A 14,953-nucleotide genomic window follows, 5' to 3' on the forward strand; every position below is an offset into this window, starting at 1 on the left:
CAGGTCGCCGGCCGCGATCATCGTCGCCCTCTCTTCACAGTGGTCCGCGCCCCGCCGCGCCGCCCGTGCCTGAGCGCGGCGCAGCTCCGCCGGCCGCGCGGGGCCCCGGGGCCTCAGCTGCGCGGCGGGCGTGCGCGCCCCGGAAATAATGAGGATATCGGGCCCCCATGTCGGACCACTGTGAAGAGAGGGCGACGATGATCGCGGCCGGCGACCTGCAGGAGTTCGCCCCCCGGGGCCGCGAGCACTGCCGGCGCCACCCCAGCGCCCTCACCCTCCAGCTGCGGCGGCTGCAGCCCGCCTCCGAGCTGTGCTCCTCCGACGGGGCGGCCGGCCTGGTGGGGTCCCTCCGCGAGGTCACCATCCACGAGCGGCAGCGGGTACGGCTCACATAAGCACCGCGCCCCCCGGTAACAGGCGTTGCTCCTTAGTTAGTTGCCCTTGATCACCTTCCGAGGGTACCCGCCGCACTGATGTTGTCCTTGTTGCTGCTAACAACAGGGATGATCCGCAGGAAGGCACCTGAAGTGCAAACCAAATCCCTCTTGTATCTATGTGCTTTCCAAAAATCTCTGCTTCCTCAGGAAATTGCCCAAATGACAGATCGCTGAATGAGCACTGAGCAACTGTCATCTGTTGTGATCGCTCGTTAGGCTGTCGCCCTGCAGTGTCTTCCTAAAAAAATGTTATATATATATATTTTATTTTATTTTATTTTATTTTATTTTTAGGAAAGTTGGCAGTTGAGGAAGGGTGCCAGCGATGTTGGGGAAGAAGTGGACTACGATGAAGAGTTGTATGTGGCCAGCAATATGGTCATCTGGAGCAAAGGAAGTAAAAACCAAGCATCTACCGTTTATAAAGCTTTCACTGTTGACAGCCCTGTTCTACAGGTATGAAAACGTGGAAAAATGGTGACTGAATGAACACGCATTAGCTAAATACGTGCTCTCCACCTTAAATAGTACCTCAGTGGTTTGAGGTGGAGTTGTTTTAGGAAATACAGATGAGATTCATCAGATTGTTCTTCAGACATAACTCCACTGTATTTGGTTTTAGGCCTTGTGGTGTGACTTCACTATACCCCAGGAAAAATCTGAGAAAGCTGATGGTAAGTTTTATGCTTATTGTAACGCCAAACAAATACCTTGAGCTCAGTTCTCAGCATGAGATGTTAGCCATAAGTAATTGCTGTATCAAGACTGCTACCCTGCCCCTTGAGTTTACGTTTTGTGTATAGTGAATGTCTAAGAAAAGATAAAATTTTACTGTTTTTTGTTTGTTCTGCAGTTTCGGGCAGTGATGAAATAGTAGAGAAATGCATCTGCATATTGCAGAACTCATGTATAAACGTGCATAGCATAGAGGGAAAGGATTACATTGCTGCTTTACCCTTTCAGGTAAGTGCTTAACCTTTTTTATCCGTAAATGGGCTTGTCATCCGGTTGCACGCCGTACCGTGGTGGGGAGGCATGTGTAAAGCACTGCTGTTGGTGGCTGCCTGAATTCTTCATTCTGGTGGGTGAACGTGCCAAAGCTGATGAGTGTGGCGGTGTCATTAGGGCATTGGAACACTTTTAGAAGTGCAGTGATGTAGCCAGTTGTAAGAAGCAGGATAGTACGGGAACGCCAGCCCCGTACTACAGCCTCGTAGTTGGAGAACCTGCGCCGACTGACGTTACCCTTGTTTCAAGAAAGGCCTAAGCATCTTATTTTGCTGTATTAAGGTATTCAAACATGAAACATAATTGATGCAGTAAATACTTGATATCTTTGTCATGAGTCAATCTGTAATTCTTTATAGGTTGCAAATGTCTGGCCAACAAAATTTGGTTTGTTATTTGAGCGTAGTAGTTCTTCGCACGAAGTACCTCCAAGTCCACCCAGGTATGTAATGAGTGGATTTTGATTGGATTGCTATAGACCGTTTGTTAATTAAATACGGGGATATAAGAGTTGAAGAGCAATAATGAAAGGATCTGTGTGTTCATCACAGGGACACGTGAAACAGGAACTCACAGGAAGTGAGTATGCCGAGTCATAACCTCCCCTGATACTGTGTTGTCTTTACTTGGGAGAGGGGATCCTGAGAACAGGAGTCGGGAAGCAAGTAGAGTATTACTAACCTAATTTTATTAAGGTTTGTCCTAGGATTTTTTTTTTCAGTCTGTGATAGCAGACGGGGAGATTCACTGGGAGAATTGTCACTGAGATTTTTTCTCTCTGCTGCAACATGCTTTGAATGTATGGAGCATCCAGCCCTGCATTTGTAGACCATGTGCTTGGTAGCTTGACATATAGCTGAAGAGAAGAGTAAGGAGTTGGTTGGCTTGAATATATCTGCAGCTTGTATATATTTACAGCTTGAATATACCTACTCGCTCCCTCTTGGTCTTTATGTATACATTCCAGGTACTTGTGATTGTCTAGTTCTTGTTAAAATTGGGACTAGAAATAGAGGTCTGGAAAATATTAAAGAGAGAAGAATCTGGAAAAGAAAATGTTTCCATGAGCTAACTGCAGTGGGTGGTCTGTTTTGGTTTTGGTACAGGCTTAAATGTTAGCTCAGATAAATAGCCGTTTAGTGTGCTACTGTGGTGTGCTCTCACCACCCTTCCAGTGGGGACAGTGAAATGTCTTTATCCACTTATGAATGGAGTTAGGCAGTGAGTTAGGGGATTTGTTCCATTGAATCTGAACCCTTGATAATGTCTTAGGTCTTCCAGCCTGCTATTGCATGTTTTGTGTCTAGTGGCTGGCCTTGGCCAGCCATCTGCACTGGACCCCTTTGGGATTACTGGATTACTACAGAATGAAGCAGTAAGAAGCCTACCTGTCGCATGCTTTTCTGCTCTCTGGTACTTTGCAAAAATCACAGTTGATCCTATGTAATCTGGCCTTCCATGAAAATTCTTACTGCCACCACAGATGGTTGGCACTATTGCTGCTCTGTGGTGGATACAGATTACCTGATGGCTGTCTGCTGGTCTGGAACCTGGGTGGGGAGCTGAGGAACTCAGACTCAGCTGAAGAGTTTGGGTTAAGAGTTTTATCCTCCTAACTCCCCTGGTACCAGCTCTGTTCAGTCAAGCCAGCTAAAGTTTGTTGCGTGGCCGCCAGGTGGGGTCATTTCAAGTGCTCTGAGAAAATGTAAAACAAAACCTAGACATCGTTTTTGGTAGACCGGCCTTTGTCTGACTCTGCTCAGTTAACCAGAAAAGCTTACATTAATGGGATATACGTCTCTGCTGTTAGCTTTCAGGCTCAGATTTGTTAAGGTCTGAGGAGTTGTTTTGGGATTGCAGCACGTGCACTGGTTGCATGAGAGACCAATTATGCTTGTTAGCATTTGTTTTTTGAGCATGCTTTGTTTCATTTCTTTCTAGAGAACCTTTGCCCACTATGTTCAGCATGCTGCATCCATTAGATGAGATAACACCTCTTGTCTGTAAGTCTGGAGGTAAGTTTATATCTTGACATCAAATGCTTAATGTATCACGCAAGCATTTTCTGTGTTACAAAATTGGCAAATAATCACTCATTCAAGAATTCAGGATTGGGTTGTTTTAGCTGCTTCATGAACAGGGAAACTGTTCAAGAAAGAAGCCCAGACTGCAGGGAAAAAAGAAAAAAAAAAAAAAGTATGGAAAATGCTAACTTTGTAAATGATAACGCTGCTGTGGAAATAATGTTTACATCTTAACTGAAATTAACTACTTCTTTAGCAGGTGTGTTTGGCTCTGCTAGAGTGCAGTATGTTGCTGATTACACCATGAGGATTGTGTTTCTCTGTGCTGAACCTTCCATTGTGATGACCTATGATACCGTACAGAGTTTACATACTGTTTGGGCTCTTCGCAGAGTAAAGCCAGAGGTACAATTTTATTATTGGCTAAATACCGTTACAAAATCTGTGTGTGTGTGTTTACATGCCATTATGGCCAGGTCAGTTAGAAATGGCTGGTTATTTATTTATGCCAAAAAATAGGGTGATATTAAAAAATATATATATCTTTCATGTTTTTGACTGTACCACAGTCATGGGGATCACACGATAGTGATGGCAATGTACTATGCTGTGCTTATCATGATGTTCCTTCCGTTGTACCAGAAACTTTGGACTGTGCTCAAACTGTTGTTCTCCATAAGAAAAGTGACAGCTTACTTCCTGAAAACCACAGGAGTAGTTATGGTGACTGGAAAGGAGAGAGCATGGTTGGAAGGAATAATTTTTAGGCTAAGTACCTACATAGGCATATGTTTTTAACATCTAACTGATTAAATAAGCTATTTGAGTGTCATCCTGGCTGTTACTGCCCATGTGTGATTTGAACATAGAGAGCTCTTTTCTCTCCCAGGAGCAGAACACGGTGCTGAAGTTCTCGGAGCAGATGGGCACACCGCAGCATGTGGCCACTAGCAGCTCTTTGACTGCTCATCTCAGGAGCCTTTCAAAAGGAGACTCGCCTGTGGCCTCACCTTTCCAAAACTACTCATCCATCCACAGCCAAAGCAGATCAGTGTCATCGCCCAGCATGCAGTCCCGCTCGCCGTCCATCTCCAACATGGCTGCTTTGAGGTGGGTGCTGAACATAACGTGTAGACAGATGATACCAAAGGAATATGAGCGACAGAACAGGCAGCACATCTGGTACTGTTGTCTTTCTTTCTCTGCCCTTACATGTCTGTCTGCCTAAGGTGTACGTGCCTTCTATGTTACACCATCTGAAAGCCCTCTTGGAATGCTCTTGTGACGTTTATGTGTTATTACCTCTGTAGCACAAGAGGGTAATTGGTGTGCAGGAGACAAAGAGACTTTTCTGTCATCACACAGCAAGTCTGTGGTGGAGTTGGAAACTGTCTCCAGGTCTTTTGAGTCCCAGGAGCATTTTCAGTTTCTAAAGAAAGCCATATTTAGAGGGAACAGGTTGAGACGTGTTTTTACAGACTGGACCACACACGGTAAAATGTTGGTTTTCTTACTTTTGAAATTTCATCTATTGGATTTTGACAGAGATGACTGGAAGTAAATGGAGAAATGTTTTCCTATGACAATGTATTGCTAAAGGAAGCTAATACTGTGCTGTCTGCTGTTTCAGGAGGATTTTGTTTTTAAAGTCTCAGTGCATGAGCTCCCTGGCTTAACAGGGATTCTCTATCTGTTTTTGTAAATTCACTTTTCAGTAGTGTTTTATGTCTTTGCTTGCAGCCGCTCTCATTCCCCTGCCCTGGGAGTACATTCGTTCTCAGGAGTTCAGAGGTTCAACTTTTCCAGCAATACTCAGTCACCGAGGAGGCACAGTATTACCCATTCTCCAAACAGCACTTCCAGTGATTCCTTTCTTATAACAGAGACTGAACCAATCATTCCTGAGCTATGTATAGATCATCTGTGGACAGAAACCATCACAAACATGAGGTTAAGTGCTTTTGTTGGAATGTGAGATTTCCAGTGGGGGCTGGGGAAAGGAAGTAAAATGACAGCTTATTTTCCATGTGTGCTTTTTGCAAATAGTACCGCATTAAATTAGGTGCATGGACCTGCACTTCCTAATTCTTCAGAACAGTGATGCTCGCTCAGTGCCTAGATCTCTTGAAAAGGGAGTTGGGCACTTGGAATGGTTTTATTTGTTGTGTTACAAGTAGTTCTCTGAACTGGGTAGTGCTTTCATGACATCTCTCAGGCAAAGCAGGTTCAAGTCTGACCATTGATTTGGGTGTCTGGTTTTGTTTGTTTTTGTTGTTCTGTAAAACTCTTTTTAGGGGGAATATCTCTTGCCCTGTTACTATCAAAAGGGTCAAAACAACATAAAACCTAAGATTGAATGGGAGAACAAAGCCAAATAGCATGTGCCTGTATGCCAAAAAGTAAGGAACATGAAGACTGGAGTGCTAGAAAATTAATTTCTAGTGGAAGGACTGAAAGTGAGACTAGCACATTCTTAGCAACTTAATGCACTGCTAATTGAAGTCCAATGAGTCCCTACAGTTTGTGGCCATTGTGTTTTCTTTAATGGGAATTTTTATAGTAAACCTAACACTATGCTGATCATTGTGTCTCATTTACAGAGAGAAGAATTCCCAAGCATCAAAAGTGTTTATTACCACTGACCTTTGTGGGCAGAAGTTCTTGTGCTTTTTAGTGGAATCCCAGCTCCAGCTGCGGTGAGCATTCCTATCTTGGGGACAGGTGAAAAAAGGGGAACACTCTAAAAATTACTAGCCAGATATGGGTTTTAATGTACTTACTCCTTCAGCTAGTGGAATCTGTTATGACAACACGAAGTATATCACCGTCTCTCATATGACTTGTTTTTAACCGGATTGGCATAGATTGTTTGGGCTTTTTAAAGGAAACTGAAATTGCAAGAGTATGTTTGCTGTACTTTGAGTGGTATTCTTATTTATCCTCAACTTTACGCAGTAGAATTACATTGGGGATTTCAATTAGAGTAGGAGAGTAAAAGTAAGATGATAGCAGGGCAAAACAAGCAAAGGAAGGAGGAAGTAACCAAGTATACCGCAGTATAGCTAACTGTACCATGTAACACAACTTTAATTTTTGTCTTCTTTCTGTAACAGCAGATAGGACAGTCGTTTTACGTTTCCTGTTGTTTTCTCAAATCTCTAGGTGTGTAAAGTTTCAAGAGAGCAATGATAAGTCACAGCTGATCTTTGGCTCTGTTACCAATATTCAAGCAAAGGATGCAGCTCCAGTGGAGGTATGTATCTTTGTATAAACTGTTAGCTGTGCAGTATCCTGCTTTGTCACTTGTGTCATCCAGTTGTCATATTTTATTTAAATACAAGAAGCTGAATGTGGCGTTTGATTCTTGCAGGGTATTGATACACTGCTGGTTCTGGAAGGCAGTGGCAATCTAGTGCTTTATTCTGGAGTGGTTCGGGTAAGTAACAGTTTTTTCTGTTCCCAAACAGATGTTTGAATCTTTGGTTACAAACTAGGCTGCGCAGAGGGATCTTGGGTGCATTATACCCTACACGATACCATTTTAAGCTAGTGCAGGCTGCCTCTGATTTGAGACTTGATTGAAAAGGTGCCTGTGCTCATGTACCAAGTATAGTTTCTGTGCAGTGCTGGGAAGATGGTTCTGAAGAATGACTGGCTCCTTGTGGTACAACTAAATAATCTCTTGAGCTTTTTTTTACAATAATAAAATGCTAAAGTAATGCAATTCTTTCAAACAAAGAGAATGTCAAGAATATGGAAAACAAGATTTTTTTCCTAAACTAAAACTTCTGAAATTCCTATGTAGATTGCTGGACAGTTTTAGTTGTCAAATCATTTTGCTTTACAGAGGGTTGTTATTAGGATGGATGCAATTCATTCAAAATAATTAAAACATTTTTTTAATTGTATAGACATGCACTATGCTCTTTCAATATATGCAGAGGATTTGGACACAGAGGTCTGCACATAAAGATGTGTGTCTGTGTGTGTGTAGTAAGTATACTGAGGAAAAACACTTTGAAAGTATAGCTTTCCTAATTAAACTGTTTAAAATGTTTGGTAGAAATAGACCTGTAAGCAGTAGTGTACAATATTGACCATATATGGTAGTTTTTTTCAGTGTATCATGATCTGAAGAAAGGCTTAAAATTAAAAAGTAGTTTTCAGAGGCTTTAGTTCAAATACACATCCCGTTTTCTTAAAACCTTTCCTTTAAGATGTTAAAATCTGAAAACATCCATATACCTAAGAAAGCTCGTGGAAGCACAGGCGTGAAATCCAACTGTTTATTTTCCTATATATTGTTCATAAAAGGTGGGGAAGGTTTTTATTCCTGGACTTCCTGCTCCATCCCTGACAATGTCCAACCAAATGCCCCGGCCAAGCACTCCATTGGATAGTGTCAGCACTCCATCCAAGCCTTTGAATAAACATCTGGGGCCCCTAGAAGAGGTAAGAAGAAACAAAATCCTGCCTTGAAAAGGTTTTAGTTGTAACAGCTTTGGCATAATTTATCAAGTAACTGGATACTTTTTTTTTCTTTTTTTTTGCTAGAATGTATTCTGTGAATATAAATCACATATGTATTCCATTACTTTTACCCAGACAGATTTATAGAAATTGTACTGGGAATGGTATTTTATGCTGATATCTTCTATTTGGGAGTGGTCTTTATTCAACAATGAGTAGTTCTACATAAAAGCTTCCTCGTGAACATTTTAGCATGTAAAAACAAACTTTACAATCTCAGACATATATGTGTTTCTAAATTACAAGGTATCTGAAAGTAGACACATCAGGTCTCTTTCAGAGGGGCTTCCCGTCCCTTCTCATTGCTTAATAGTGCAGAATTGAGGCTTGGGCATGGCTGGAGGGAACACAAATATTTTGCCAGAAAAGGTCTGTGTTACTTTGAACCTTGTGTAGCTGTCATGAAAGACTCATTATGGCTCTACTTCTCTTATTTCTCTGTGATTCATCAAGACCACTCTCTTTCCACCCTACTTTTTAATGCACAGCTTCCTTCTCCACAGACTCCATCCATAGTTTCTTCATTTACCACATTTCCCATTCCTCTGCCTGGTTTAATTTGGATGCATTGATACTTTAAGATAAATGAATGTAATGTACAGTGATGGCTGAGGGCAGAGCTGGGTATGTGACACAAATCTTGTAAGCCATATTCAACATACGGGACTAGCTGACAGAGTAAACTGAAGTTGTGCATTTTTCCTTCAAATGATTGATTGATTTTAACTTTTGAGGTATCTTTTGTAGCTAAATTGTTTATTTTTCTTCTGTAAAGCCACTGAATGCACAGTGATCTATTTTGTGCTGCCCTGTTTGTTTATTTATTTAAGATTTTTGTAAAATTTCTGATGCAAAAAATGGAAAGACGCTCACAGTTGTTGTCAAAATACATATTATTACTTCAAAAGTGGTCATTTTAGGTGTCCTTTGCTTGGTTCCTCTTGTTTTAACAATTCTATGCAATCATTTTTACCACTTTTCAGAGTGTGCTTTTGTCACCAGTCCCAGAGCTAAGGGATTCTTCCAAACTTCATGACTCGACTTACATTGAGGACTGCACGTTTCAGCAGCTTGGAACTTTCATTCATTCTCTAAGAGACCCTGTCCACAACAGAGTAACTTTAGTAGGTATTCTGTAATTTGAGTCAACACTTAGCAAAGCAAAATGAGGGGTAAGCTTACTTCTACTGTATAGTAAGACATTGCTAGCAGCTCCTGACCAACAGCAAGGTTATATATTTCTCTATAGAATACCCTAGAAGGCACAGAAGTTTATCAGTTCCTTCAAGTGAGTCAGGTCAAGATTCATTTCAAGTGTCTCATGTAGCTATCATATGAGGTCACAAATCTTAAGTGTAGCAAATACCCAAGAATTAGGAATATGCTTAATACATAAATGAGTTCTGAGCTGATGAAAAGGGACCCTAGCTTTATTTAAAAATACATTTTGTAATTCAACTCTTACATTTTTTTTATTTTTTTTTTCAGGAACTTAGCAATAATACAATGGTTCGGATTACAATTCCTGAAATTGCTACTTCGGAACTAGGTACAAGTCAGAATCTGTCACATGAAGTATGTTGCATAATTTTTGAGGGTTCATTTTTGAAGTGGTTTATGCATAGCTTAGACTACAGTGATTCAGTACCATGTATTCCAATCACCGTTAGCTTATCTTGTAGAGCTGCTGCCATTTATTTAGGTATGTTCTGCTACTTTTAGTGCTTCACCTGCCGCACTTTTAGAACTTCCTGTGTTCTTTAGGTTGCTTTATTCTCTACTGTTCATGTTCTTGCTTGAGGTTGAGATGTCAGTTCAGACACAAGTTGGTTTCATTAATAAGCAAAATGACATTTCACCCCCCACACTTTGTGTGGTGAATTAGAGAGGCTGTGTTTAACCTGAACTGAAGGAACAGAAGGCTGTGTGGTGTGGCTTTTATTGAAACAGTTTCCGGAAAGTTAAAAGTAGGTCCAAGAACTGTAGAGATTTTTAGCACTGATTGGATAAGTAGTATCAGGAAGTACGATGGAAAACTGGCCTAACTTTGCTTTTTTTCCGTCCCAACAGTGAAAAGATGTCTGCAAGGGGTCAAAGCTATCCTGCCCAAGGAAGTAGCTGTACAGATGCTTGTCAAGTGGTACAATGCTTATAATGCTCCAGGAGGACCAAATTATCATTCAGAATGGAATTTATTTGTAACTTGTCTCATGAATATGATGGGTTATAACACAGAGAGACTGGCCTGGACACGTAATGTAAGCAAGCGTATATGTTTGTTTTCCTAGCTTAGGTTACTACTACTGATAATTCTTCAAGGTTTGAAATGGTTAGAGAGACACTGAAGTAAAAAGTAGACTGCATCTTGTTTTAAACAATGATTTGGTTCTATATTTCTAAATTTTAGGTATACATTTTAGTCTGTGTTTATCATGATATATATATGCTTGTAAGATTCTTACCACTAACTGGTCAGGTGAAAATAAATTACGAAGATTTTACTCCATTTCATAACTAACACTGATGCACTAAACATTTGTTTCAGGTAATCCATATTAAGTCTATTTTGTTTAGAAGCACGGATCACAATGCTGATTCCTGTTTCCTAAAGAAGATTCTCCCTGCAATTTCCCAGCAGTGTGCAGCATTTAAAGTTCTATTTTTCTAGCTGTTTCACTGAATTTAGTTGGATTTTTCTGTGAGTTTCCTGCTAGCATGTACATTTGCAGCACTTACAGGGGGAAAAAAAAGCAGGGATAAGTGTATTGCTGAAATTAAAGCAATTACAGTCTACCCACATTGCTAGCATTGGCTCATCCCTACCTTTTCCTCTGTCCTAGTAAATACCACGTGTTAGGCAATCAAACTGTGAAGTTCATGCACCATACACTAGACTAACTAGCTGTGTAAAAAATCTAATTGCAGTATGTGTTTTATGTGAAAACAAAGTATCAATACAATTGGTGATTTACCTATGCAACCTTGGACATTTTAATATTGAGCTACTTTTGGTCTTCTCATTTCTTACAGCTTGACTTTGAAGGATCACTTTCACCAGTTATTGCTCCAAAGAAGGCTAGGCCATCAGAAACAGGGTCAGATGAAGTAAGTAATGGTTCTCTTCTACAAATAAAAGCTGCAGGGATGAGGTGGTTGAGGTTTTTTATTTTTATTTTTTAAGGCAAAGCAGAGGAACTCCTGAGTCGTGCATTTCATCTGAGCTCACCCAAGATTACAAGCCTTTGGGGGAAGAAAAGTTGTTTTGCCCTGTGCTGTGGCTGTATCATGTGACCTTGCTTGTCAGGGTCCCAGTTTCAGAGAAGTTGGACTCAGGAATGAATTTAATATGAATTACAAAGCAACCCCAGGCAGTCTCCTGACAATGTCAAATGTCTCCTAGATTCTTTATCCCTTTAAAATAAAGTTGGCTTACTCTTCTGTCCGCTCAGCACCTCTAGCAAGTTAGGGGCATCAAATTACATACTTCACTGAATGCACTGATTCTCACTGAATTCAGTAGAATGTTCAAGATTGATTCACTGAGTTTTGCCTAGGCAGGGACAGGAGGTTTTCTTACACAGGCAGTGGATGAGACTTACTAGCATTCCGCTATAAGAGGCTTATAAGCTGCGGTGATTCAATCATGCCATTAGCTTTTTGTGGGTTGACAGCTCAGTGAGCCCATGGGGTTCACTGAACCCTAGGCTCAGTGAAGACCTGGGATTCAGGCTACAATCTGCCTGAAACAAAAGGTAAGATCTAATGCCTGATGTGCTATGACAGGGGAGGTGCAAAGAAGACTGGGAGCACTGGCTGAATGGCATACTCAGTGAGATGTGTCGTGAACAGAATTATTGGTGCAAAGAAGGCACTTTAAATCAGCTTTCTGTTGTTATGTTCTCTTGCATATAAGGCTTTGTTTCTTTTATGTACTAGATGCGCCAAAAAAAACCAAGGATGTAACTTAGCACTTGAATCTCGGTGTTGCATAGCTTGCAGGGTTTGTGTGGCACATTTACCATAGAACAGTTACATTTGTATTGGTTTAGGGGAAAACCTTCTGCAACGGTACTTTGGAGTTCTCTTGCTGGAATTTTTTGTTCACTGTGGAACCTCTGCCTCTTTCTCCTGTTTCTTTGATCTAGGACTGGGAATACCTCTTGAGCTCTGATTACCATAGGAATTTTGAGTCTCATCCTATTGCCAAAGCCCTGAGATTGGACCCTCTGGAAGTTTCAGCTCCAAAGGATGACTTTTTACAGAGCCTTAGCCTGGATTCCTCAACCCTTCTTTTTACCCATATTCCTGCTATTTTCTTTGTTCTTCACCTGATCTATGAGGAGCTCAAACTGAATAGTCTAATGGGAGAAGGAATTCGTTCACTTGTTGTTCTTCTGGTTCAGCTGGCCAGGTATGCCAAACTGACAAATCAAAAATATTGTATATTGTTCATTGTCTCTTGATGATTGCTGTGTATGTTTTATTTTTTTTTTAAGAGGAATTGAATGGACTTTTCATATTTTTGAAGAAAATGAATAAATCATGGTTAAAGATGTTTCCAGTAGCAAATCTCTTGTATATTTCTTGCTACTTGGCATCATCAGCATGATTCACAAATCTTAGTTCTTGGTAGATGGGTTTTATCCCTGTGGTACAAGAAAGGGAGAGTGAGGAAGTATGCTCAACAGATTTTGTAGGTCAGGGTTTTTTTGTTTGTTTTTTTTTTGTTGTTCCCTGTAATGTGGTTCACATCTCTTTCATTTCAGGGACTTAAAACTTGATGCTTATATAGATTATTACTACAGAGACTATCCAGCCCTTGTAAAAAGCTCCAGACAGACTTGCATAATTGATCAAGGTAAGTTTGAAATTAGAACAATGTGGTCATGAGCTGGTGCATTCAGTCTGGTGCCTCTGTGAGATGCTTCACAGAACAAGGACCTGGGAGGGAATGATGTTTTTAATCTAGCAAACTCCTAGCTCAAGCTTGCTGAGAAATGCTACCAGAGAGCTGTAGAAAAGCCCAGTAGTGAGATGTGCCTCTGCTGTAAAAAGTTTCTGTAGGCTGGCAGACTCTCCGTTTATAGTTCATAAAAACTTAATCAGAGCTTTTTAGCACAGTCTGAAAAGCTAAAATAAGGATATATATTGTTTTTGCATTTGTTTAGTGTACTACCAGCTGAAGTTGTCATGTAAGACAAACTACTTTTTTTCCTAACGTAAATATAATCTCATAATATTGCTCAGGCTTTGCTGCTCATATTTGTGGACAGGGAAGGCAAAGAGGTTACAGCTAAGTTGTTCTCTCATTTAAGCAATTTAATGTTGTTGAATTACAAGACTGTTCCCTTGAGGTTTTTGAAAGCTACATTCCTTTTCACTGTGGGCTGAGATTTTTTTTCTTGAAAGACAGAAAGGTGTCTCGTGCTTTCTTTATTGTCTAGCTATAAACTTCCATCTAACAGGAGGCAGATATGATCTATAGTGTTGTGGTGAAATGCTGTGTTTCTCTAGTTGTACAAAAGAAGTACTGTAGGGCTTGCTTTGGGAATAGTCGAGAATTCTGTGCATTTGCCACGAACTCAGTGTCATTACTGTTCATATGATTAAGTCCAAACAGGTTTCATGCACCATCCCTCATTTTTTTCTGCTGAGCCTCCAAGTATCTTTCAGTGGCTGAGTTCCTGCCTGAAGGGAGAAGGAGTGCAGCCTTATCCTTACTTACCAGGAATCTGTGAAAGAAGCAAACTGGTAGTAGTGGTATGTACTTTGGCAAAGAGGATGTGTTTTCTTCTGTCAGCATAGCAGCACCGTGCCCACAGTTTGCCCCTGCTGCTTAATTTTATGTGAGTGAAGTGCCCTTAATGGGAAGTCAAATAACGAAGGGTTTAATCATACCACGTGAAGCAATGGAAGCCTACTGGAGCAGTATTGAGCCTGTGATAAATAACTCTGCTGAGGAGCGTAACTGTAGCTGTATTGTTTGGACACTTGAGCATCTCTGAGGGTTGCTGCACTGTACTACGTAGACCTCATCTGTCTGCACAAGATTCTATTATTATCCATGCAATCTAACAGTGTCAGCCTCTCTCTAGGGGGATTAACAAGCTTTTAGTGGAGAGAATTCCCTGGAAGTCCCATCTTCTCTTTTGTCACTTTAATATTATTGAAGGGTGTGGATGGGTTTTAGCAAGTGGGAGGAGGTGTTTGAGACTGGGAAGAAGAGTTCATGAGTGCAGGGTGCGTGGCCTGTGCTTCACTGCTTATGGTTTTTTGTGGTTTGCAGTAGTGGCATGTGCAAAGTAATAATGTAACTCAGTTAACTGCATTTTGTGAGTGAGAATTTCCCAGCTTTTCTCTTGGGCATGTATCAACATAAATATTTAGCTGCATGAGTAGTAATTAGTGCTGATGTTATCTTCTAGACAGCCTTGATGGCTTATTCACTAAGTGTTTATGGAGAAAACCTGTCAATGCAGGATTTGGAGCAAAGATGTTGAGCCTGAGGTGGCTGAAGAGAAACAGAGTGGTGAGGCTGTGATCCAAGTGTCCAGGATTAGTTGCAGTCTCCAATTTGAGCTTCCAGGATTCAGCCTGTCCTCTGCTTCAAAGTGTGCAGTGTGGAAGCAGCAACACTAAGATTGTTTAAAGTGCTGATGCTTTCACTTAAAATTTGTCCTTGCCCTCGAACTCAGGGGAACAATAGAGTCTTTTCCTCAGACTAGCGCCCGTGTCTGTCCAACTCTTTCTTTCTACTTTTGCCTGACTTGCCTATGCAGAGGTCAGAGCTGGCATGTCGGTAATGCAGCTTGTCAGAAGATCTTTGAGGAAATCATAAAGGATTTTTACTTGGATGTGATTTTGCCTTTGGCAAGCCAGCTTGTCTGGCTCTATCAAAAAGTAAACAGGGTGACGGATCACTCTGATTTTGCTGATTAAATAGATGAAGTGCAC

General features: G+C 41.0%; 1 protein-coding gene across 2 annotated transcripts in view; it reads left to right on the forward strand.

The window, feature by feature from the left end:
* Nucleotides 1-71: 71 nt before the first annotated feature.
* The window catches only part of ANAPC1 (anaphase promoting complex subunit 1), a 35,823-nt gene continuing 20,941 nt past the window's right edge, over nt 72-14,953 (forward strand). The window contains exons 1-20 of one of the 2 annotated variants that reach the window (XM_035321585.1): nt 72-380; nt 732-893; nt 1,060-1,111; nt 1,291-1,400; nt 1,805-1,887; nt 3,387-3,460; nt 3,726-3,874; nt 4,359-4,579; nt 5,210-5,419; nt 6,070-6,165; nt 6,632-6,722; nt 6,840-6,905; nt 7,784-7,921; nt 8,983-9,123; nt 9,488-9,548; nt 10,070-10,257; nt 11,030-11,104; nt 12,145-12,410; nt 12,766-12,857; nt 13,611-13,759. In XM_035321585.1, the coding sequence (XP_035177476.1) occupies nt 168-380; nt 732-893; nt 1,060-1,111; nt 1,291-1,400; nt 1,805-1,887; nt 3,387-3,460; nt 3,726-3,874; nt 4,359-4,579; nt 5,210-5,419; nt 6,070-6,165; nt 6,632-6,722; nt 6,840-6,905; nt 7,784-7,921; nt 8,983-9,123; nt 9,488-9,548; nt 10,070-10,257; nt 11,030-11,104; nt 12,145-12,410; nt 12,766-12,857; nt 13,611-13,759 (2,637 nt within the window). In that variant the 5' untranslated portion in view covers nt 72-167. The remainder of the gene's footprint in view (nt 381-731; nt 894-1,059; nt 1,112-1,290; nt 1,401-1,804; nt 1,888-3,386; nt 3,461-3,725; nt 3,875-4,358; nt 4,580-5,209; nt 5,420-6,069; nt 6,166-6,631; nt 6,723-6,839; nt 6,906-7,783; nt 7,922-8,982; nt 9,124-9,487; nt 9,549-10,069; nt 10,258-11,029; nt 11,105-12,144; nt 12,411-12,765; nt 12,858-13,610; nt 13,760-14,953) is intronic. The other variant, XM_035321586.1, reaches the window with a different exon arrangement.

This window comes from Oxyura jamaicensis, chromosome 3 (genome assembly GCF_011077185.1).
Source record: "Oxyura jamaicensis isolate SHBP4307 breed ruddy duck chromosome 3, BPBGC_Ojam_1.0, whole genome shotgun sequence".
Taxonomy (NCBI): domain Eukaryota; kingdom Metazoa; phylum Chordata; class Aves; order Anseriformes; family Anatidae; genus Oxyura; species Oxyura jamaicensis.